Source organism: Callithrix jacchus, chromosome 18, assembly GCF_049354715.1.
Source record: "Callithrix jacchus isolate 240 chromosome 18, calJac240_pri, whole genome shotgun sequence".
In the NCBI taxonomy this organism is placed as follows: domain Eukaryota; kingdom Metazoa; phylum Chordata; class Mammalia; order Primates; family Cebidae; genus Callithrix; species Callithrix jacchus.
Window position 1 is genome coordinate 52390888 of NC_133519.1, and position 26036 is coordinate 52416923.

The 26036-nt window shown below is 31.9% G+C and overlaps 1 protein-coding gene and 1 long non-coding RNA gene across 13 annotated transcripts in view; one reads left to right on the top strand and one right to left on the bottom strand.

Moving 5' to 3' along the window:
• The window catches only part of LOC118149217 (uncharacterized), a 468469-nt gene that overhangs the window by 428173 nt on the left and 14260 nt on the right, over positions 1-26036 (top strand). For 3 of the 5 annotated variants that reach the window (XR_013529253.1, XR_013529252.1, XM_078355342.1), the window contains one exon: positions 22578-22686. The exons of the other annotated variants lie outside the window; for them this stretch is intronic. Coding sequence is in view for 1 of the 3 variants with exons in the window: in XM_078355342.1 (XP_078211468.1) it covers positions 22578-22630 (53 nt within the window). In the remaining 2 variants the exon portion in view is untranslated. The remainder of the gene's footprint in view (positions 1-22577; positions 22687-26036) is intronic. 5 annotated transcript variants of the gene reach the window in all.
• LOC118149216 (uncharacterized) overlaps positions 1-26036 on the bottom strand; it is a 98992-nt gene that overhangs the window by 47409 nt on the left and 25547 nt on the right. For 4 of the 8 annotated variants that reach the window (XR_004736538.3, XR_008477737.2, XR_004736540.3 and 1 more), the window contains one exon: positions 17389-26007. This is a non-coding gene — a long non-coding RNA (uncharacterized LOC118149216). Of the gene's footprint in view, positions 1-17388; positions 26008-26036 lie in introns of those variants that run through there. The other 4 variants (XR_008477734.2, XR_013529254.1, XR_008477733.2 and 1 more) reach the window with 3 other exon arrangements.

The window sequence follows — 26036 nt, forward strand, 5'->3', positions numbered from 1 at the left end:
GGATTTTTCTTCTTAGTTCATAAAATAATCCTTCCAAGTGTATACAAAGTATAATTAAACCAAGCATACAAATTTAATCAATAAAAGCACGTAGAAATGAACTCAAAATACACTAATAAAAGTTTCTAATTAAGTTTTTTATTGTTGATAACTTTAGATGTGTTATATTCTGAGTTAGAAAAACACTGGACTAGGGATTATCTTCACACTATTTATTTTAAAATATTTGACAAGTAAATTAATAATGTAAACAAGATATGAGGAAGGAAATGTTCTACTTAGGAAGACAATCTCATTTCAATTAAATTAGAAGCAACAATTTGCCTAACAATTATAATTAAAAATGAGCCTTATATGTGCAATAAATATGGTTTGGCGAGATTTCTATTTGGCAGTGTTTGCACATTAGCTTTAATTGCTGGATTCCCTGGGAATGACTGAAACTCTTTCTTTAAAAATAATCTTCATTTCAGATTATGATGATGCTTCCTGTAGTTGGGCATAATTAATAGGATTTCATCTTGTTTATATTAGTGACTCCTAAGTATTTTTATTTTCTTTACAGAGGCAAATTCCTGTGGACAATAGATTCTAAAATGAGTGCTTTTCATTGTGAAGCCGTAAGCTCACAGCCAATGTAAAAGTGAAAGCAAATACTAAGTGACTTAACAGTTAGGAAGACAATAGACTGTGAGACGTAACCCCCTCAGACACTAGAGTTCTATTCTTTTAAAATATATTATTAAATAAAATTTAGTTTATACTATCACTAAATTCAATAATATTGTTTGAAAGTTTATTTTTAACCAATTATTTTGCTGTATTGAGATACCACTCTCCTGAATCTTAATAATATTCATATGTGGCACCTGTCCAAAAAGTCACATAAGAAATTCAACAAATTCAGGAAAGCATTCCTACACTATATTGCCTTCCATAAATAAATGCAATAACTCATAATGCCTGAGAGATATATTCTAAAATGAGGAGGTTTGTATCATTCTAAAATGGTACAGTGGGACAGCGATTTTATTCAGAAAATGTACTCTTCCCCTTTCAAGGATCTCATTTTGCATAACACTGTTGCCTCTGGGTCAAGAATAAAAACTTGTGACTAAAAGAAAAAATAACTTGGGGAATAGTTCTGTCAGTCATGTCATTTCTGAATAATAATAATAGTGATAATGATAAATATATTTTAGAGTACTTTTCTTTCTAGAAGTTCAAAGCATCTATGAAGGTCAAGAACAGAGAGTTACACCCTTATTCATTTTATCTAATACAAGACTACGGTGGTATAATGCGGAGACTATATTTACATAAAAGGGCATTTTTCTCGATGATTGACAATGGTTTTATAAGAGCTGTGTGTCATCACCAGAAGAGCTACTTAGCTGAAGAACACAAATACTAAAGGCTATCTGGAATCCATTTGCCTGCATGCATGTTGTCTGTGTTTATCCATGTGTACAACAGAGCTTCTAAATAAATAAGAATAATGCTATTTAATCAACCAGGGCAGTTTATTATAAGTATTTTTTTAAAAAGACACTTTTCTCTGGGATAAGTTATAATATGCTTGATTCAGCAAAGATTGGATTCAAGGTGAAGCAAAAGGCTACCTTAAATATAAAAATGCTTATTTGGGCATAGGTAAGATATTGCTGAATGTTTACAGTATAATGCTGTTAAATTCAGTTAAACATATACTTATTCTATATATTTTTCATAAAATTGAGCTCTTTATTAATCATTTAAGAAGTGAAAGACCTTTTTTAGTATTGAAAGATAAATATGATAATTCAGATCACTCAACTTCCAATATTGAATGAAAATATAAATGCTAGTTATAAAATATTGTACTTGATTTATCTGCTATAAAGAAAGTTTTCATTTACAAGTGTAAACTATTTTGTCTTTATCACCCACTTTTGTGATAATTAATTTGTGAATGGTGACCTGACTGATCTATACCTCTTTATCTTAATTGATTTTTTATTTCAAGTATAGATCCCCCAAAATAAGAATATGGCTAATTAATTTAAAAATTTTAAAAAGTAATATACATATATATATATATATATATATAAAATGTATTTCAAGACACACACTATTACTTGAACTGATACAGAAATTGTTATGATAAACATTCAGATGCTTTTAGATATTAAGAAAATTTAAGTACATTTTCTTGTGTCTTGGCCCAAGTTCTCTAGAAAACAGAAACTGAGAAAACCTTAAGTGGCAATATTTAGCTGGGTGTAATCCTGAGGTTGTAGGAGTGAGGGAGTAGTGCTATGTGGCAGGGAAATGTATGGTGATATGTTACTGAGCTGGCTGCCACTTTGTGAAGAGCAATGACTGTCACTGAGCCACAGAAGACAATCATGGGAACTCTATTCAAACTCTACCCCTTGATATAGTTTACTAAAAGAGAGCTTGTGGAAGAAATTTATCTGCTGACACCCTGTTGCTCCCTGTCCCCCAACTGATCAAAATTTGTACCATGCAGAAATAACTTCACACTTTTGACAAGTGCTGCCTCTTTTCTTGACAATTGCTGGGTATCTTTGCCCTCTACATTAAAAAAGTGATATTACATGAAACCAGAATTAATTTACAAAGCCAAGATTCTAGGCACTGACCTTAGGAAGCATTAAAAATGCACGAAGAACTATATAAAGTTGGTTCCTATGGGCATTGTTGTGGCTGAGCAACTGAACAAAGGCCCAGAATACAGGTTTTACAAAATACTACGCAACACAGAAGATATGTCCAATGTAGTCTGTTTTATTTGTGGTTTTCAAATGTGATTGTGCCCCACTAGTGTATCTGAATTCTCTACCAACAAATGGGACACCACTGATGCAAAACATTACTAATTGTAAAAGTACAAGCAAAATCAGGCAGATTCTAACATAAAGCATTAACTCTATATTAAATTGTTTTCAAATGTGTTTCCTTTAATCTCTCCTTTACTTGGTCATATTATTGTATTAGTTGTAGTTCCTTAAGAAAACAGAACCAATAATTTATCTATCCTCTCTCTGTCTCTCTCTCTCTCTCCCCCTCCCTCCCTCCCCATCCATCAATCTACCTATATATCATCTATCTATCTATCTGTCCATCCATTTCGCCCTACTAATTTTTGAGATTTCAGCTTCCTGTGAAGTAAAACGATCATTGTATTTTAAAAGCTGTATGGTGTATGAAGAAAAAAATGGGGAAAAAATCACATGCTACAGGCTTGCATATACTGTCACAACTAATTTCATGATTCAGCTTTTCAAGAAAGAGAACTCTGTTTCTTCTTGGGGTTGGTTTTACAAATGTCCTTTTAAGTTACATAGCTGTTTAGGGTCACTATTATATACAAGGATAGAGTTTGGAAACCAAGATCGTAAAAACACAGTGAATTTTTGAATGAAGACACTTTAAAATGATGGTGTTGGTGCTAGTTTTCATGTTTGCTTCTGCGATATAGTTTTACTTTCTTCCAGAATATAAATTGGTAGAAAAGAATTACTATACACAGCGATGAAATTATGCAGTTATAATTTGAGAAAGATTGATGTTTTAATTAATTTTGTACATAGGACACTAACATTCTCATTCCAAAAATGCAGCTTTATGGATATAACATCTAATTTCATTTTCATATTCTTTTATTCTAGAGAGTAGAGTTTCCTCACTTGGAAAATTGGTGAAAAATCCATTATCAATACAACTTTGTTTATTACCCTAAAGTATCTGATAGTCATAGTTGCTATTTTAAAATTATTTGAAGATTAATTATAATATAATTTTAGTGGGAAAGAAATTCAGCAGATAATGTAGATTATTTTTTCCTCCTAGAAATTTTCTATTTAAATGAACTATATTCCTATGTAATACAATTTCAGCATATTATGTGGTCTATAAAATAAATGAAACCTCATTTACTGCACGTTGCAGAATCAGTACTTGTAAATGATATCTAGGGAATTTCATTTCTACATACCAAGCAAAATGTAATGTTAGTAATACTGTAACTTATCAACATTTGATTTTCTTGGACTAGAGGTCAGCAACTTTTCATCAAAATATTAAATAAATATTTTGAATACAAAATAAGACAATATTTTCACTGTCCTATGCACTGCAAAATTTCATTCTCTTAAGTTCTTATATGTCGACTAGTAAGTAAAACACAAGAGTGATGGCAACAGTAATTAAGGCACTCATTTCAAACATTGTGTTCATACCAGCTCTCTTGAAACATGGATATTTACTATAAAGACTTGAATTTCAAAACAACAACCATACCTCTATGGAAATACTACTCCATCTGAACAATACCAGTGTTGGAATAAAAAAGACTTCTGTGTAATGCTAGTAGCAAAAGACTGACTTTCTGTAATGGGATATTGAAAGAAGGAGAGGAAGAATGACTCACTAAGTTTATCACCAGTGCACAAAAACATATTATGCAAAAGTCACAATGTCAATGGATTTGGAAATGTGCATGCACACACACACACACACACACACACACACACACACACACACATTCAGTTTCAAGCCTGAGTTTTCCTAGATGAAAAAATGACTGCCTATAAAATCAATATTTGATTTTATAGAACCAAAAATGACTAAGTGCTGATATCAGCTGATAGAAATTAAATAAGTAAAAGCATTTCATATCCACTTTTTATTTTTCAAGAATAAAATGTGCAGTCATTAACTACAGACTCTGATACTCATTTCTCCTGTCTAACTTTAGTTATGTATCCTTTCACCAACATCTCCCAATCTCCCATCCCTCCAGCCAGCTAGGTTCCGGTAACCACTATTCTACTGTACACTTTTCTAAGAATTATATGAGGTAATGCATGTGTTAATTAGCTAGATTTAACAATTTCACAATGTATATATAACTTAAAAATCATGTTGTCTATGATAAATATATGCAAGGTTATCAGTCAATTTTTAAAAATTAAATAAGCAAAGTATGATGTGTATTAAGCTACTAGAAAAGACTGTTTAGTGGTTTACCATCATCAGTTAAGTTGCCTTAAAAAAGTAACAGCCTTTATAAATTTATGGAATATGAAATATTATTACTGAGTTTATTTAAGAAGACAATTGTGAAATGACCTTAAGGAGTCCAAATCTGAACACAATCGAGCGTAAGCTGTAGCTTGCAGCAAAGTAAAATGTAAGCAAATGAATTGGAGGTAACTGTGACAAGTAATTCCAAGAGGAATAACAGCATGATTTTTTAAACCATATATGAGTCATACTATTTAATCTTTATAACAAAGTAATATTATCATCTTTGTTGAAAGGTGAGAAAATTGAGGCAGAAGGTGTTTATGCACTTTAAAAATTTTTTTAAGTGAATTGTGGACTTTGGACTTAAACCTAGACACTCAGAATCTAGTCTGTATGTCTAGAGGAAAAATCTAGAAAATATATTCTAGATTAAAAGATAATGGTATGCTGAAAGTTCCATCTCAATAACAATTTAAAGGCAGAAATTCTAAATACACTACGAAAGTTGTAGTAAATCTCACCAACTTCTAAGGACAGTGGAATACCTGCATCAGATTACACTTGGAAAGAGCAGCAGAATAACCCTGAAACATTTTCCCTCCTCCCAGACTCAAGACATTTTATATTAGGCCCCTATCAATATAATTATCTTGCTAGATAATGACAGTAAAACTAATGTTAGAACATATTTCCAACATTAGTTAGAAGAATACTATTATTTCTACTATTATTTTAATATGCAGATACCAAAGGTCACAGAAACTAGACAGTATTTATGCATTAAACTATAAAAGTATAAAATATGTCCAAAATAGCAAATGAAAATCAAATAACCAAGTGATAATCATTCAAATAATCAGGTAACCACTTTCTGAAAAAAGGATTGTAATTCCGTTCTTAAATTTTTATGAGCATCTACAAATGGAGTTAGATCATTGCCACTTATTGAAACCTGGAAGCATATTCTAAGTGTATCTTCTCCTGAAATTTTAGTTCAAACGTTTTCTTTTCTGCTGTTTTTATAAAACACATTATCACATTAAAGGGCACATTTTAAACACCTGACACAGACACACAAATAGGTTTATGTTTCAATGACACTACATGCTATTTTCCTGAAATGATCATTTCCAATATCTTATTAAGTTAATATATACATAGTGTAACTACAGAAGTTCTAGTGCACTGGTTTTTAGCACTGCTTAAATGGCTTGCATTTTTAGATCAGTAGTCACACCTGCTAAATCTGTTCTCCTTTTACCAAGCTATTCATCAAGGGAAGCAGCATCTTTTTCCTCAACCGTCTTTTCTTTCACCATTAATTCTACTGGGTCCCCAAAATTTTCAAAGGAAAAAGAGAGGTTCATATCATCTGGATATATCAGACCAATGCTACACAGATACAAGAGACTTGTTTCAGTTGTATAAGCTTTGGAGGTTAAATTTCAATGGCTCCTAGTGTTAAGAGTCTAATATTTTCATTATCATAATGTAAAAAGATTAAACTAATTTGAGGACATTAAGATAATGATGAAAAATTAATATCAAGTTGAACTACTGATTTTTACAAGTGAAGGATTAAGTTTCCAACATTAAATTTTTATAACCGAGTCATTCTATCATTAAAATTTAGAAACATAAAGAACAAGTAGAAAATGTGTACATAAATACATGAGGCTAAACTTGCTTTTAAAAGGCTAAGTTAAATGAAGGTGTGTCAGATCATGTTTAATTTAAAGGTGAAGGAAGACATGCTTTTTAGAGATATTAGTTTACTGTGGCATTTAAAGTCAAGGTAAATACTAAAATATTCCTGCTACATAAAACAGAAGACGTGATGTGTCATTGGTACAAATTGACTCTCAGTATTTTAAAACACATGGGGAAATTTAAATTTCCATTAATTATAAATTTTTATATATGATTATTTACATTCTAGACAGCTTCATCATATACTTTTTAAAGAAGTCAAGTTACCTTAAACATATTCTTGGTGATTTATGTCACCAAATAAAAGAGTTTCATAGTATCACTTACTTCAGGGTATTTCAGAAGTGAAAGACACATACAATATAATTAAGATTTCATACATTTGCACTATGATTTTTATAACTGCTATTTATTGAATTAGTTATGTGTCACTTTAATACATTGAGTGTAATTACAGTAAAAACTCTGAAGGATGATATTATGATCTTCCTTCTACCAGTAGTGACTGAAGCTGTGAATCAAAGCGGCTAGCTGATTTTGAACACAGGCATACCTAACATCGTTTGTGTTGTTTCACGTATATGGCAATCATTATATTAGACGCTTGAGCAATAAATAAAGGCTCCCATTTATTTTCAGAACCTGTGAATGGGCACCAAAGCACATAAGAGCTTTAGCAATTCCGTTTGAATTTGCATAGAGGAGCCTCTATGTGTGTGGGCCGGCTTATGACACCATAGAGGATGTATTAAATCCTGTATGTAGACATGCTAGAAAACATAACATTATCACATAATCAAAACTATTGAACACTGTTTATCAAATAGAAGGGAGTCAAGTTCAAAAATTGAGATTAAAGCTCTTCTAGAAACACAATGCCAGCCTGATCGTAACCCTATCATGTCTATCTACCTTCTTTCAGTTTACGCTGTGCCTTGTTACCTGTATCTAATGATACAGGTAACAGCATAAGCACAAAGAATCACCCAATGCATCTTACTTTTCTACTTTTTTTTTGTACTCAGTCTTTCACAAATCTCTTCATCCCATTTTATTTTTGTATTTGCTTTGTGGTAATTGAAATACGTATATGTAAACATTTTTTCAATGATAATCATTTTGACATACAACAGAATTAAAGTCTAATTTTCCCGAAGGAACATGATACCTTCAACAGTTATTTCCAAAGGATGGAGTTGGTCTCTTCTTTTCTAACACTATGCTAGCGTAGATACGTTGATTTTCATTATTCTTTCCTTCTCCTAACTGCACTATTATTCTTTTTTTGGTTTGTTTTTGTTTTGGAGATGGAGTCTTGCTCTGTTGCCCAGACAGGACCACAGTGGCGCAATCTTGGCTCACTGCAAGCTCCAGCTTCACAAGTAGCTGGGATTATAGGCACATGCCACTGTGCCTGGCTAATTTTTGTATTTTTCAGTAGAGATGGGGTTTCACCATGTTGGCCAAGCTGGTCTCAAACTCCTGACCTCAGGTGATCCACCCACCTTGGCATCCCAAAGTGCTGGGATTACAGGTGTAAGCCACTACACCCAGCCTTATTCGTTTTATACCTCTTTTATATTAGTATCTGTGGTTCCAAAAATATAAGTTAATTATCCTTTTCCTTTAATATCCTAAATTATTCTAACTGATTTATCAATCAAAAAACATTTTTCTGATGGCAATAACTAGTTTAAAATTGTAAAGTATTAATATATTTTCCAACTCCCAGTCTACTTCCAGCTTTATATATTAATACTATTATTTATAAATCTCAATTTCCTTTTAATTGTCACAAAATCATTCACAAAAAAGGTATTGTGTTTTTGATACACAATGCCTTTAATATTTTTGCTTCTCTAAAATTGCTTTATTGTACTTTAAAAAAACATGCACCACATTTCAATATCTGTTTCAGTAACTACCTCTTCTATGATGCCTTGTTGATGTTAATTATAGCATATCTGCCTTTTTAGACTATTATAATAGTCAGTTGAATTATTATTCACAGGAATTATCACCTTGGATTACAATGATATGTTTGTGTCTCAAACTCTATAAATCATTTCAAACTTCTTGGAGGAATGATCTTGATGTGTACAACTTTATACCTTTGTTAACATAGATTTGTTTGTATAGTGAGCATTCAGCAAATGTGTTGTTGGATAAATGAATGAGCTACTAGAGTCCAAACAGAGTGACTACAAGTTTGGTATGGATTCAATGTGTTTATTTTAACAGCATGAAACAGTGGGTGCTCAAATATTCATTATTTATTTATAAAATTGAATGTGTTAAACTGGCTAGTGTAATAAGTTCGATCAAATTGACATATAATTTGTTAGGTATCCTACCTCTCAGATTAACTGGGCAGAACATTAGCATATACTGGCATATGTATTTCAAGTGGAATGTGTCCACCTCTTGAAACTCAATTCAACTATAATTCAACAAAAATGGAGAATCAAAAGTTACAATTTAGATTGTTTTGAATTCTGAAATAATGTTTTCCAAATTTAGAAGAATCAATAATGATGTCAATCTTAGGATCTGATTATACAATGCAAAAAATTAGCAACAAAAATTGAATGCTGTGCTCAGCTGTTCTTACTGATTTCTAAAAAATTAACTATCTTTCATTTCACCCTTATTAAATTGTTGAATTAATTGTGGCGTTATAGTTATAACTTAGACTTGTTAAAATTAAGTGCTATATTAATAAACTAAAATCTAAATCCTGAATAAAAAATACATAAATGTGAAAATACAGACTAAATATCCAGATTTTTGCACATATTAAACTAATTGATATATTATGAGCAAAATATTATATGTTTTTCTTTTTTCAAGAAAAGAAAAAAATCCCTGGCCAGACTGTAAAAAGTGCTATTTCATTTTGACATACAAAATAGCATTTATAAAGATAAATTATAGTTTATGTTATTAAATTTTACTTTAAAAATATCTTTTCTCAAAAATGAAAAAATCTGAGTAATTACCTATATAATTAAAAATAATTTTGCCTCTAACTTTATTTGTAACTACTATTTTATTGGCAAAAACATTCAGTATATTATCAAAAACCATTGCCATTAAAGAGCAGAAATGATTATAAAAATAGCTAAAATATCCTCTGTGTTGTGTTATCTATAAACTCACACTTGTAAATAATTACTTCTAAACTTGGGACTTTTTAATTCAAAACAAGAAAAATTAAAGATTTTGATATACATTTGCAAATGTGTCAGTATGGTAGGTCCAATAAAACTTTAATCATGCACATTGAAACTAGTCTAAATTATTTGACAGAATTGTATGTAATCAAAGTTATTGATCTATTAGCTTTATATAGACACAGTCAAAACACTCACTTTGTTTGGCCATTATACTATTTAAAGCAGTTTCTATCAAAACATCTTGATTTGCTGAGTTTTGTCCTTGACAGCAGCTGAAACTTCTTCAACTGCAAAAGCAAAATTACCTGGAGTAGAAGGTATTTTTAAACACATGTTTTCCCCAAGAAGGCAGCTGCTCACTGCATGAATTCTTTGAGCACTGCTGTGCTCAGCAGCTAACTTTCTTTAGTTGAAGGTACCAGGGCAAAGAAGATAACCTCAACACATTGTTTTTCTACTATTTTTACTATGTTCTCAATACTATTAAAAGGCTAATATTTGACAGCAAAGAAATTTTTTTAAAATGTTCTTAGAAGAAAGGGAAGATTCTTTTAGATAAAAATATTGTTAGCAAATCTTCAGTCACTTTAGTTATTACTTTCTTTTTTTTTTTTTTTTTTTTTAAGATGGTGTCTCCCTCTTGTTGCCCAGGCTGGAGTGCAATGGTGCAATCCTGGCTCACTGCATCCTCCACCTTCCTGGGTCCAAGTGATGCTCCTGCCGCAGCCTCCTGAGCAGCTAAGATCACAAGTGCCCGCCGCCGCCATGCTGGCCTTTTTTTTTTTTTTTTTTTTTTTGGCATTTTGTAGTATAGAAATGGTTTCACCATGTTGGCCAAGCTGGTGTCAAACTCCTAACCTCATAATCTGCTCTCCTCAGCCTCCCAGAGTGCTGGGATTACAGGCGTGAGCCACGACACCTGGCCTAGTTATTATTTTCTAGCTATTAGCAAAGCAAGTCTATCTTGTATCTACAGACAGAATAAACTTCTGCCTAGACTATTACTTTTGCTTTGTTGTTTTATCACTTGTTTTTGAATACTGACTTTATTTTATCTAACAATGCACTGATATTGCAATACTGACTATAATTTAAGTCAAAATGAAGATAAGTGTATTTTTATTGTATGCTCTGCTTTTGCATATAGGGATGTGTAAATACATTGACTACCTGATTGGTCATAGAAAATTTTAATAAATACTGACACTTTTCTTATATATGCAAACTTGTTGCAAAGTAGGATAATTACACTAGGCTAAAATTACGCTCATACAAAATTTATCTATGTATCGGCGAAATGTGCTTCATAATTGGTAGCATTTGAGAATAAATATATAAAATTAGATATAATTTATATATAAATATATTTGTATATAAATTATATAATATATAAATGTAATATATGTTATCTATATAATTATGTATATTTTATATATACAAAATTGTTTCAGTGGCTAACTTTGAAAATCTGATTATTTAATTAAGATATATTGAACTGAAAGAGTAATTATGTGCAGGGGAAGAAAAATGCTCCCACAAAATGCTTATATCCTAAACCCAGAGCATATGAATATGTTACCTTAGATTAATTATATCTGCAAAGTGCCTTTTGCAGATATAATTAATTTAAGAAGCTTGAGATTGAGATCTCACAGGTTCTTACAAGAGGAAGGAAGAAGGTTAGTGTCCAAGAGATGTGGAGATGGAATAAGATGTCGAAATGATAAACACTGAAAATGGAGGAGGATGGGGCCACAGCCAAAGATCGCAGGGTCCCCCAGAAGCTAAAAAAGGCATGTAGCTTATACAAATTCTAAACGTTAGATGTCTTATGTCATTTAAGACTAAAACATTTTAACTCGTGCTTTCAATGAGCTTTTTCCCAATCTAAGAAGTGAGCAAAATGCCCTCTCACACAATGTGATGTAAAAAGTGAACACCAAACAATAATGTCCTTGAAACACAAACAAATGGACAGGGCACAAAAATCCCATAATACTAACGACTTCTAATCATAGGCAAAAATACCTAAAGACCTAATTTATATACTTTTTAAGTTTTTACACTCATTACTTTAAATTAAAATAAAATAAATTGAAATGAAAACTTTCAGATAGCATGCTTCCATTTCATAATGTTGTGTTACTTATACGCTACCTAATTTTTATAATGAAATCCTTCGAAATTATTTTATTTTGTTGCCAATAATTCATGTCAGTTTGATTTCAAGCACAATGCCCTTTTCAGTATCCAAGAACCATTGGGAAAATGCTACATGATCTATAATGTAATCAAATGAATTTATATGTAATTTAATAAATAAAGCCAGTTCTGTTTTCAAATCCAGTTATTCTATTTTCAAGCTGATATAAGTTATATCAATGGATATATAATTAAAAATTGGTACCAAGAGATCTCAGCACTAATGATTATAAATCAAACAGGAAAGATAATTTTATTCATATCCTATTGGTGAATTAGCTTACAAATTATCCCAAATTAGTGGATTAAAACAACAAAAATTCATCATCTTTACAGTTCTGTAGGTTTGAAGTGTGACATGCGTCTCAATAGGCTAAAATAAAGGTGTCTGTTCTGGAGGTCCTAGGAGAGAATGTGTCCTTGCCTTTTCCTGCTCCTAGAGGCTGTCCCCATTCCTTGGCTTGTGTCCCCCTTGGTCCATTTCCAAATACAGAAACAGCTCACCTCCCTCTCTGGTCATTATTCCATACTCACATCTCCTTTTGACTGTAGCCAGGAATGATTCTTCAATTTTAAGGACCCATGTCCTTTTATACCAATAAAGTGGTATATTATCAGATTGGGTGCTAAAGATAATTGAGAATCAACCCCTCTTTAAGTTCCTTTACTTATACCAAAAAGTCCCTTTTGCCATGGACTATAACAGATTCATAGCTTCTGGGGATTAGGATGTGGGTATCTTTGAGAGTCACTAGTCTTCCTACCACAGTAATCTTCTACAGCATTTTTTTAAATCAGTGATTTGAGAAACTTGAGAGAGAAACCTAAGAGGTAAAAGAAGCAAGTTTAGGAGGCTGAGGCAGGAGAATTGCCTGAACCCAGGAGGCAGAGGTTGCGGTGAGCCGAGATCATGCCATTGCACTCCGGCCTGGGTAACGAGCGGAATTCCGTCTCCAAAAACAAACAAACAAAAAAGAAGCAAGTTTGACTATTGACAAAAGGAATGAATTACATCGGCAGAATATCAGCTATTCTTAGAAATAAGTATAAATTGCTGCATTAAAAACAAACAAACAACAAAAAAACTAAACCAACCAGTAAAATGTGAACACAAAGATTTGCAAGAAATACATACCTAGAGCAGTGAAGGGTTTTAGCTAACTAAAAAAAATGTGAAGCAATGTAATCATACAATGTATCTGTTCAAAAGCTGAAATACCATTTTGGCAGGCTTTACACATGTAAAATTTTGGGAATGTGGAGTCTGGCAATTTAACAAATTTCTGAGCTGACCAGATAAGAATAGAAGGAATAAATTAGAATGTGTCAAGAAGAGGGTGATTAGAATGAGAAGTAGAATGAACTTATGCTGGATGCAAAAGAGTCAACACAACTAAAGATGACAAACTAGGAAGTGAGAATATTGATAAACATACAGTGATTATAAAAAGAAATACTGGAAAAGAAACTAATACTTTTAATGAGAGGCTATTCTCTTGCCACTGCAGTATCTTCATCTGATTGTTACAAATTTGTTCCATTTTTATATTTGTATAAAAGTCTTTAAAAATATTCATGAAATAAAGTAGCAGCATACCTAAATAAAACTCCCAGGGATGAATTATAAATGATGAATTTTTATGAAACAGTCATCTGGACAATAATAATTTAGAGGAAACTAATATACCCAACTGAGCTGAATTACATATCTCTATTAATTACATATCTCTATCTGAATTACATATCTCTATTAATTACAATTCTCATTTCTAACAAATTGTTATATAAACATAATGGGTTTTTCAAAGAATATTTTTACTATATTAACATTGTTTCTTTCAGTAACTTTGCCATTTATTGTAATTACTAGAGTTGGCAGGGCGCTGTGGCTCATGTCTGTAATGCCAGCACTTTGGGAGGCCGAGGCGGGTGGATCACAAGGTCAAGAGATTGAGACCATCCTGGTCAACAAGGTGAAACCCCGTCTCTACTAAAAATACAAAAAAAATTAGCTGGGCATGGTGGCGTGTACCTGTAATCCCAGCTACTGGGGAGGCTGAGGCAGGAGAATTGCCTGAACACAGGAGGCGGAGGTTGCGGTGAGCCGAGATCGCGCCATTGCACTCCAGCCTGGGCAACAAGAGCGCGAAACTGCGTCTCAAAAAAAAAAAAAAAAACAAGAGGAGAAGAACAGAACCTGGTATAATGCAGATGTGTTAAATGATTTGGATGCATCCTTTCTAGTATGATGTGCATGTAATCTACGTAGTGTAAAATGGAACAGAAAACTCGTTCTGCTGATGTGAGGTAGTTAAGACCTTTTTCAGAAATAGTAAGCACAAAATTGGTAAAAGAAATATGGTGAGCAATAGACAGAGACCCAGCATAAGGATAAATCTTCAGAAATTTTGGAAAGGTATGAAATACACTCTGAAAACTTGCTTTCAATTCATTGACAATAAAGCTAATGGAGATATTTATGAATAAGCAAGAAGGCAGCCCCAATGCCATGCTAAAATGTGCTTTCCTGCAATTTGAATTCAGATATGGTATTTAACATGTCCTGCTGTGGGCTGCCTTATTTATTCATGCTTATCTGTTTAGATCCTCCAGGATTCCACTATTTTTTATATGCCTTTATTATAATTTGCTACACACAGATGACTTTTAATTTTTAGTTATTTATCTCTCATTGGCTTTTATGCTATTGCTATCTTATTCTTTTGACTATTCTTAGAAAATAAGCCTAATATATAATTGATAGTATGTATTATCCAAATGAGTTTCTTTAAACAAGTGACTATTAATAATTAGGCTAAAATGCAGTTGTAACTCTCATTGAAATTAATAGCTGAGACACAATAAACTTTAAAAGAACACAAGATGAAAGATGATGAATTTACCCAGCAGTGTACTCATTAAAAAATATGTGATATGTTAATGAAAATGTAATCCATGAAATAATTATTTTAACTGTTAATTTTTAAATCATATTAATACAATAAGATATATGTAATAACATCAAAAGTGACTGATTCACCCAATAAGCAAAAATTCAGAATCTATCAAAAGTAAAAACTTTTGTGCATTATCAAAAAGTAAAAGACAATCTACAGAATGGGAGAAGATACTTTCCAAGCATATACCTAATACAGGTCTTATATTCAGAATATATAAAGACTCTTACAACATAAGGCAAATGACCTAATTTCAAAATGCACAAAATACTTGAATGGAAATTTCTCCAAATAAGATATGCCAAAAAGTACATAAAAAGGTGAAAAACATAAGTCACCAGGAAATCTAATTCAAAGCGATAAGGAGATATTCTCTCACTTGCTATTCCTTGTCTTTTTCTATTATAGGATTCAATAGAATACATATATGATATAAAATATGATTTTTTAGAAGAAATTGAGATTTATGTTTTAATTCTACATACATTTTTAAATTTTAACTTTTTTTATTTTCCAGGTATTACCTGTTTACTTATGATATGCTTTTAGGATAGCTGAGTTTTTGCATATATTATTATTTTTAATTGACACATAATTATACATATTCATGGGAAATGTTTCGGTGCATGTATACAATGTGCTGATCAAATCAGGATAATTAGCATATCCATCATATAAGACGGCCATAATTTTTAGTAGGAAACCACCCAAAATTTGCTCTTCTTGTGATTCTGAAAATTTAGTTGTTAATTATAGTTAATCTACAGTGCCATAGAACACTAGAATGTCTTCTACCTAGCTGTAATTTTATATTCATTAACCAACATATGGCTATCCTCTCCATATTTTCCAGTCTCTGATAACCACTATTCTACCCTCTACTTCTATGATACCTTTTTTTTTTTTTTTTTTTGGCTTTCACATATGAGAAAATGTGGTTTTTGACTTTCTGACCCTGCCTTATTTTACTTATCCTACAAACTCATTCATTCTGTGTAAATGACAGATTTTCATTATTGTATGTAGGTAAATAATATTCCACTGTGTATATATAAACATTTTCCTTATCCTTTCAACTGCTGATGGTTACTTAGGTTGATTTCATGTCTTGACTGTTGTGAATAGAGCTGCAATCCATATGACAGTGCATTTGTTTCTTAAACATACTGATTACCTTTATTGTGAATACATACTGAATAGTGAAATTGCTTCATATTGTAATTCTATTTCTAGTTTTCTGTGAAGCCTTCATACAGTGTTTAATAGGTTCTTCAGCAGCATTTATTGAAGAGAATGTTCTCTCTCCAACTTATTTTCTTAGTGCCCTTATTAAAAATTAGTGGCCGTAAACTTGTGGATTTATTTCTGGATTTTCTATTCTCTTTCACTGGTCTGTTTGTTCTCATGCCAGTTCCATGCACTTAACATTACAATAGCTTTCTAGTATGATTTGAAACTAGGAAGAATAATCCCTCCAGCTTTATTCATTTTGCTGAATATTGCTTTCCTATTTAAAGTCCTTGATCTCCATATTACTTGTATAGTTTTAAAACATTACTGTGAATTGGTATTTTCATAGGTATTGCATTGAGTCTTTAGACCTTTTTTGGTAGTATGGTCATTTTCACAATATTAATTCTTCTAATCCACCAACATGTGATGTCTTTCCATTTTCTTGTGTGTCCTCTTAAATTTCTTTCATCAGTGTTTTATAGCTTTCCTTGTAAAGGCTTTTCACCTCCTTTGTTAAATTTATTCCTATTTTTTGTTTTTCATAGCTACTGTAAATGTAAATGGCATTGCTGTGTTGATTTTTTTTCTGCTGTTTTTGTCATGGTGTATAAATACACTACTGATTTTTGCTGAATTCATTTTTCACTTTCAATAAGTTATGTAGGGCTTTTAGGATTTTCTATAAAATAAGCTCATTTTGTCTGCAAACAGGAACAGTTTGACCACTTGACAATTTGACTTCCTTCTTTTCAATTTGGATACCCTTTATTTTTTCCCTTGCCTAATTGCACTGACTAGGACTAGTACTGTATTGAGTAAGAGTGATGAGAGTGGACATCTTTTCTTATTCCAGTTAGATAAAAAGCCTTCAGCTTTTCTCTATTTAGTGTGATGTTATCTGCAGTTTTGTCATATAACCCTTATTGTGTTGATGTTTGTTCTTTCTTTCCATAGTTTTTATCATAATGAGATGTTGATTTTATCAAACACTTTTTATGCATAGATGGAAATAATCATATAAGTGTTTTACTCATTCATATACCACGTCATACACCATGTCTGTTGATTTGAGTGTGTTGTATCATCCTTGTGTCCCTGGGATAAATGCCGCTTGATCATGGTGAATAATCATGTTAGTGTACTGTTTGATTCTGCTTGCTAGTATTTTGTTTAGGATTTTTGCTTCTGTGTTGATCAATATATTGGACTATAGTTTTCTTTTGTTTTTATGTTCTTGTCTAGTTTTAGTATCAGGAAACTGTTGGTCTTATAAAGTGAATTTAGAAAAATTTTCTTTGATTTTCTGAAAGAGTTTGAGGAAAATTGATATCACTTCTTTGATAGAATTCTGAAGTCAAGTCATCAGAACTTGGACTTTTCTTTGATTGTAGCCTTTTTTTTATTACTGATTCAATCGTGTTATTTGCAGTTGTTCAGATGTTCTATTTCTTCTTGGTTCACTAGATTTTTTATTTTGTTGGCCAACAGTTGTTTGTAATAGTCTCTCTAATAATGCTTTTTTATTTTAATGGTATCAGTTGTAATGGCCCCTTTTGTGTTTTCAATTTTATTTATTTGAGTCTTCTAAAGCCCTTTTACTTTAACTAAAACCTTTTGTTCCTCTCAGGGTTTACACTTTCTGGGTGTTTCCATTTTTTGCGTGTTTGTTTTGCATAGGAGGAGGTAAGCCATAAGCTGAGGAAATCAGAAGGCCTCTAGAGGCTGGAAAAGGCAAGAGGAAAACAAGGATATAACAGCAACAACAAAACACAGATTCTCCCCAAAAGCCTCCAGGGAGAAGCTTAAACATTTAATACCGTGATTTTATCCTAATAAGACATATTTTGTACTTCTGAAATCCAGAAATATAAGATGATAATTACAGGTTGCTTAAGCTGTTAAGTTTGGTCACTTTTATAGCAGAAATAGGAAATTAGTAAGCTTCCTGACCAGGTAATATGGAGCAATTAATTTAACATATGTTTTAAGCCCCCTGTCAGGAAAATAAACATATAGATCAATTAATCTCAAAGGTTTATTAGCAAAATGAAAGAAGTAATGCATATGAAATATTTATTCCAGTGCCTGGCAGTTAAAAGTGTTTGGTAAATGTTCACTTAGTCAAGAAAATGTTTAGATCACCTCCACATGTTATCCTCTATTATAAGATCTAAAAATATATGCATATATAAAAGGAAAAATAAACCTCTGTTCTCACATCATTGAAATTGTAATAATATTATAGCATAGCTAGCATTTTAAAAGTATTTTAAAACATCTCTTCTAAGTGTTTTACTTTTCAAGTATTCTTAATTCATATGCTCTTCACAGTAATCATGTGAGGTAAGTTGTATTATTAGCATTCATACTTTACAAATAGAAAGCTCATGTGTGCTGAGTAAACAGAATAGCTGGATATGAACCCAGACCATTTGTCCTAGAGTACGTGGCCTGAAATTCTAATTAATTCAACCTCTTACTGGATGATCATTACTATTGTTATTAGATAATTTAGTATTCAGTGTGAGAGACTTAATTGTGATGCAACAGAGTGTGTTTAGTTGTACTAAAGGATGAAAACACTGTGAGGTTGCTTTGTGGAGGGGAGGCTTACCGCGCTGAGAATAAGTGAGACTAAGCTGTATAGAGTACCATCATACAATGTACACTACTTCATCCATTGTTCTAGCATCACGCAATCTATTTGGGATATTCAGAGAAAATGTTAAGTGACAAGCTAATATTGGCAGTTTACATTCTTTTTCAATATTCAGAAATAACGTGATATCTAGAACAGCATATGGAAAGTGATAGATATATGAATATTTCTTGAAATTATGTCAGTTATTTTTAAGATTAGATATTTTTAATAAAAAATTTTCACTTTTGAATGATAATTATAAAAAGGCAAATATACTCCTAAATATTCAAAACTATTTATTGCGATTTGTTTTTGCTTATCAGTTTTGTTTTGATCTTAATTTGGGGTTGAGGTTAGTTTTATTCCTCCTTTAATTTTTGAATATTTGTGTTTCTATTTCTTTTAAAATTTATCATCTTAGAAAAAAATAATTTTTTAAAACACTGTTTATTGACTCATTTATTTATTTTATCTCGGCTCACTGTAACCTCTGCTTCCTGGGTTCAAGCAATTCTGCAGCCTCAGCCTCCCCAGTAGCTGGGTTTACAGATGCTCTTCCCACCACATACCTGGCTAATGTTTGTATTTCTAACAGAGTAGGGGTTTCACCATTTCAGCCAGGCTGGTCTCCTGACCTCAGATGGTCTGCCCTCCTTGGCCTCCCACAGTTCTGGGATTACAGTTGTGAGCCACCATGCCCTGTCTGGATTTTTAAAACTTTAAATGCTGTCTTTTAAAAAGCAAATTTGAAGAGATGGACAGTTAACTTTAATGTTCTTTGATAAGACTCTTCCACTGCACAGCTATAATACATGACTAGCATAAATCTTCTATGAACTTATACATGGTCCTATTCATAAATTTATAAGGTTGAAGTATGTATTAGCCAATAATGTCAACTTATGATCGTACAATTATAACACATTAATAATAGACTCAAGTTCCAAACTTTGGAAAATTAATGTTAGACTTATTTTCCCATTATAGTTGTATATTTTTCCTATTGTTATCTGTTCAGTTATTTTCTAATGGGAGTTTAAGGATGAGTATGCCAAGAATCAACATGTCAAACCTATGCCATTTCAATACACTTTTGACAGTGTATCTCTACTACTAATTTCTACTTTTTTTTCAGTTAGGCATTCAGCACCTTATATTTATTTTAGTGAAATATGTGTCTAAGTAAAACACAAGAGGGAGAAAGAGAGGGGGAGGTAGGGGATGGGAATAGATTATTCACACTCGTAACTTAAGACTAGAAGATAGTTATTTGACTAGATGATTGAGATTTGAAAACCCTAGAAACAAGTAAGGAATATTAACAATAAGAAACCTTTCACTTACCACCTGTGCCCCGGCTGGAAAGCAAGGAGTAGTAGACAGAGTGGAAACAGTGAAAGAAAGAGGCTGTGGGCCCAAGACAGAATAGTGTGCACAAGGTGTTTACGGAAATAAATGGGGACACTTTTGTAAGATGCCACTGTCCCTACCTCTGTATTTTCATCACCAGTAACTGAGAGACAAGTCAGCTCACACATAGGCATCTTGTTCAGGAGAGCACCTGAATTGCCTCAATCTGAGAAGATAACTAGACTGTCTTAGTCATCAGTTTCAGGCTCAGAGTAGGTCATTAATAGCTGCTGAATGTGTAAGCTACTTAGCTACGCCAGAGACTTAGCAAAGTCTACTTTCACTTAGTCCATGTTAAAAAAAAAAGTCTTTCTATTGCCAAAGATATTCTTAAGTTCCCTCAATAAACGGAATGGACTTCTAGACACATATTGTTATACTCAGAACAGTGCTTCCAATTCTTAACCAATAATGATGGCCTACAAAACCTGTGATATGAAAGAAAAGGCCCCAGGAGCACCCTTACATCTCAAACCAGTATTGGATTAAATTTAAGCAAAACATATTCATGTTGCGGAAACCAAATATAATCCTGAAAGCAATTGGCAGAATTTAAGTGCTTTAAACAGGAGACTAGCATGATCATTTTTAAAATTATTTTTTATTTTTTAGTTGTAGGATTATCACTTTTACTGCAGTGTGGAAAATGAAAAAAAATGCAGATAGCAAGGTTAGGAGAAATAATAAGTGTAGAAAGATCTGAGGAAGATCCTTATGACTGCAAAGATAGTATATAATTTCAACAAGGTACTTCTTGATATATAGGTTATTTATTTGTAAATTAAAAACAAATGTCATATATTTATGTTCTGAGATTTCAATTATATTATAACTATGACCATACTACTTGACCATCTATATAAGCTAGTATACCAAAATGTTAATTCCTTGGGAGTAGAGAGAGTTCATCCTCCTGTGTTCACACATGTGTTTCATCTAAGTGTATCATAAGTCCTGAATAAAGGCTTCCTCACTAAATGATAAATATCTGTGTATAAAATATTTATCAATCTATAAGTGGTACTATTTAGAGTAAGCCCAATTCCCATGGACGTCCAAAATTTATAAAATATTTATATTATTTTATGCTTAAGTGGCTTTTTATAAGAAAGTATTATCTGGATTGTACACCTATGTGTAAAATTAACAGAGAAAGTGAGGAAGACGTTAAACTTGTAAGGAATTGTGCTCAGATGATTAAATGTATGATGTGCACAAATCTAAAATAGATAGATATATAAGTGGAAAAAAGTCATAGATATATGCAACCCCCAAATATGACAATGCACTGACAGGAAATAATTATTTAATGCTAATATTTAGCAATCAATCCATCTTTATGTGACTTCTTATTTTTCCTATGCTTACATAGTTAATGACTTTATAGTCTTCCCCTAAGTTTCTTTGCAATATTCAATCTTTAAAGCTTGAATAAAACTTAACTTTGGGACGGGCGCGGTGGCTCACGCCTATAATCCCAGCACTTTGGGAGGCCGAGGCAGGTGGATCACGAGGTCAAGAGATCGAGACCATCCTGGTAAACAAGGTGAAACCCTGTCTCTACTAAAAATACAAAAATTAGCTGGGCATGGTGGTGCGTGCCTGTAGTCCCAGCTACTTGGGACACTGAGGCAGGAGAACTGCTTGAACCCAGAAGGCGGAGGTTGTGGTGACCCGAGATGGTGCCATTGAACTCCAGTCTGGGTAACAACAGCAAAACTCTTTCTAAAAAAAAAAAAAAAAATTGAAAAATAAGGAATTTTTAATTTGCACCCCTGGGTATGTCATTTATTATGGTCTATCTTTCGTATAAGTAACTTCTTCAGGAGCTTATTGATTAAATAGATTTTAACTACAGGTCTGTTGCACCTGCCAAGGAACCTAATGAATTACATTGACAGTTTAATTCAATCATTTTTGCAGATGGGCCTGCTTTAATGTTCAGTAAACATGACTTTTTCTTTCAAGAAATTTTCCATATGTATCATGATAAATTAATTCCTATATTCAGAAGTTAATCTTAAGTTAAAACTTTATGACCCCTCTCAGAAACAGTGAATTAAATGTATTTGTGTGCTAATGGTATAAAAGGATATTTGATTTAATACAAGTAAAATATTCTTTCAAATACTAAACAAATTACATATATATTTAATAGAAGAAAAATTTCTTGAATATTTATTCTCTGTATGTTTTCTATCTAATAAAAATAAGCCAACACAGTGGTTAAAAGTACATTCAGACTGTCTTCACATCGTAGCATCTGAAGGACCCAGGGCAACTCACAGTCCCTCTATGCATCAATTTGCTCGACTTTAAGAAGGTAGTAAAATTTTTTATTTCATAAAGTTTTTAGAAATGTTAAGTTAATGTAATAAGGATTTTACAATATTTTTCATATGGAAACAATCATTTACTTTAATGTCATGTACTGAAAATTAAGCAAGCATCCTGTGGCAGACAAATGTGCATGCTAATTGTCATCAATATTACTCAGTAAAGCTGTGTATTTTCACTTCGTCGCTTTGAAAGTAAAGAAGATCATAAACTTGATACTGTTATTTTAATTCCCACAGTGTGAAATGATGAATTTAAACTCCAGCTGGGGTATAGCTATTATATTGTTTGGCATAAGGTAATTTATGATGAAGATTTTAATGGGAAAACAGTAGATAATAAGCATGTTTCTTATCCAATTTAAGTAAACTTATCTCCTTTACTTTGTACTAATGTACAATCTTCTTATTGACCATCAAGGTGAAATTAATAATAATGCACCTTAAATAGTTTATTGAAATAGAATTCACTAGTATCAGTCCTAAATTTCACATATTATTTTAAAGTAACAGTATTTCAAAATATTCTTGAATATTAAAAAATACATTGTTGTTCTGAAAATATTCTTCAAAGCTTTTGACTAAAGATATAAAAGAAATCCTTTCATACCTGCTTTCACTAAACAGAAATTCAGAGTCAAGGTGTTTTTACGGTTGGTTAATATCATCGCACAACGATGATATCAAGGACCCAGATTCTTTCTCTCCTTTTATTTTGTCATCATGAGAATGCCATATACAATAATTACCTGGGGCAGAAGTAAATGAATTTTCCTGTGTTTCACCTTAGGAATAAGAAAATTTACATGAAATACCACCAGACTGCCCTGTAAATAAGTCTCATTCAACAGAAATGGATCACATGCTAACCGCTAAACCAATCACGGGTTAAAAAAACTCTTTTTGGCTTAGAACCAACTAGACTTTGCATTTGAACAGAGGATGGAGCCATCTTCCTTAAAACACTTAGTGAAAGTGTTTTACTTTGAATGAATTAACAAAAAGGAGATGGTGCTACTCAAATACTCCCTGCTTAAACCAGGAGCATCTTAGTCTTCAAAAAAGCATGAAGTACATTTGTACACAATCACATACATATTTGACTATTTACAAATTAATAATGCTAGACTATGTTAAAGCCATTTGTAATAAAATCGATCAATTTAGCATTGTGACGAGAGTAGTTCATTTTCAGATGATTTAATAATGTCTTCAATTTATCTCTGGACCTCTTTTTTAATTTGACAAAAATATTGAGAACTTATTATATGCCATGCCTGAGTAAGGTCTCAAATATACCCTCCTAACAAGTTTAGAGTGCTAAAACAAACATTAAACAAATAAAGATATAATAAGACAAATGAGATAAAAGAAATTGAAAGATGCGGTGAAAGAAAATAGTGGTAGTTGACAGCTATGTTAAATTGTATGACCTTAGGGGTGTGTCTCACTGAGGAAATGACATTTAATATGAGTCCTCATTTAAAGAATTGGAAGCAGCATCCCTGCAAGAGAGCAATCTCTGCAAAATATCTTACGGAGAAATAAACTTCTATGTGTACACAGCAAATAATTTTAAAAAAGAAAACTTCAAGTAATTATTAGAAATCATATAATTTAGTAAAGATTTGATTAAGCCTCCTTTAATTTTGAATTTACTTCACTACATCTTTGGTACAAAATATTCTGTTTTTGCCCTTTAATTATTTTCCTTTTAGCTAGGAAAGCATCAAACTTCAGGAAAATGCAATTAGAAAATAGAAAACAATGGCTCCAATCTTGCAATTTCAGCAAAATTATGCATTTAATTAATAGTATTTGAAAAATATTTCCATATTCAGATTAATATAGCATAACTGAATCTTTAGAGAGTTACCAAATAAATGGGACGTACAGTGGCACTACTTTCCCTAATGATTGTTCTTTGAAAGACATTCATAGTGATTCTCGCCTTTAGTCAAAACCACATATATTCACCTCAGCGCTTACACTGTTTTATCATTTCACAAAGGAAAATAATGATATAGAAGGTTGACGAGTTTGCACAATTTAGCATTTTACATTCATGACAGAGCAAGGATCATACAGGACTCTTGATTATTTTAATCAAGAGAAGATGTCCTTAATGTCTATGATTCTTTGTGCTTGTTGGAGAAACAAATATTTTTCTTGTTATTATTTATCATTGTCTGGCTAGAGTCTCATTATATTAGAATTTTCCTAATTCTGTTCCTTGCATTTCTGTGAGTCTGTGAAAAGTCTGTAATTGCTATAATACTTGGTTTTTAAGCTTTAGAAGAACAGAAATAAATATTTGTTTTGTTTATGGCATATCCTGAGCGCCTAGAACACAGTCCAATACAAAGCAGGAATCCATTAAATATTTAATAAATGAAACTCGTTAATAAAACTAACAATATTTATGACTATAAATGATATAATGAATTTAAATGCCTGTAATCAAATGTAAGATTTGGGTTCTACCCTTTAGAATTAAAATAACAAGTATTATTATACAACTCTTAAGTTTTTCTCACATAAGAAAAGACAAGAATTTTATTCTTTAACTGTTTTAGCATGTATTTATTCCTAAGCAGTTTCAGAAAGAAAAGACTGGTTATGCAGATGTTTTTCAAATCAAATTGATGTGTTACCTACACTAACGAACTTAGTAAGTTGGCTCATGTGGTTGGATCATATAATTTGCAATTTCCATGGAAAATATTTACATTTTGTGAAATTTGAAAGGCAATCATGATTACATGTAGTCATGAATGATTTCATTGGCTATTGTAATTTAGATTAAGAGATCATACAAGGTTTCAGTTACGCAAGAATAAGTTTTTGAGATCTATTGCACAGGATGGCAACTGTAGTTGATAATAAAGCACCATATTTTGAAAATTGCAACAAGGGCAAATTCAAATACCACAAAAAATAGTAATTTTTTGAGGTTATAGATATTAGATAAATTTAATCATTACACAATGTATATGTATATAAAAGTATCATGTACATATAATTATAATTCATCAATTAAATATAAAAAGAAAGAGAAAATATATGATACTATATTGGTTGATTGGGGTAAACACAGAAAATTAAAATGATTATATAAGGAACAGTTAATGGAACTATGGATAGTGAGGTATTAGTTTGGCCAGATAACACAGATACTCACTTTCACTTTCAATAGTGTATTATGAATGGATATTGACAGCACCAGGTTTAACTGTGTTCTTCAACATGTACCACTGATTTTCAGAGATGGAAGTTTCATTCATCTACAGCTGTCTTCTTTGTTGACCCTAGTGTACAATATTGCATAGCCTTAAAT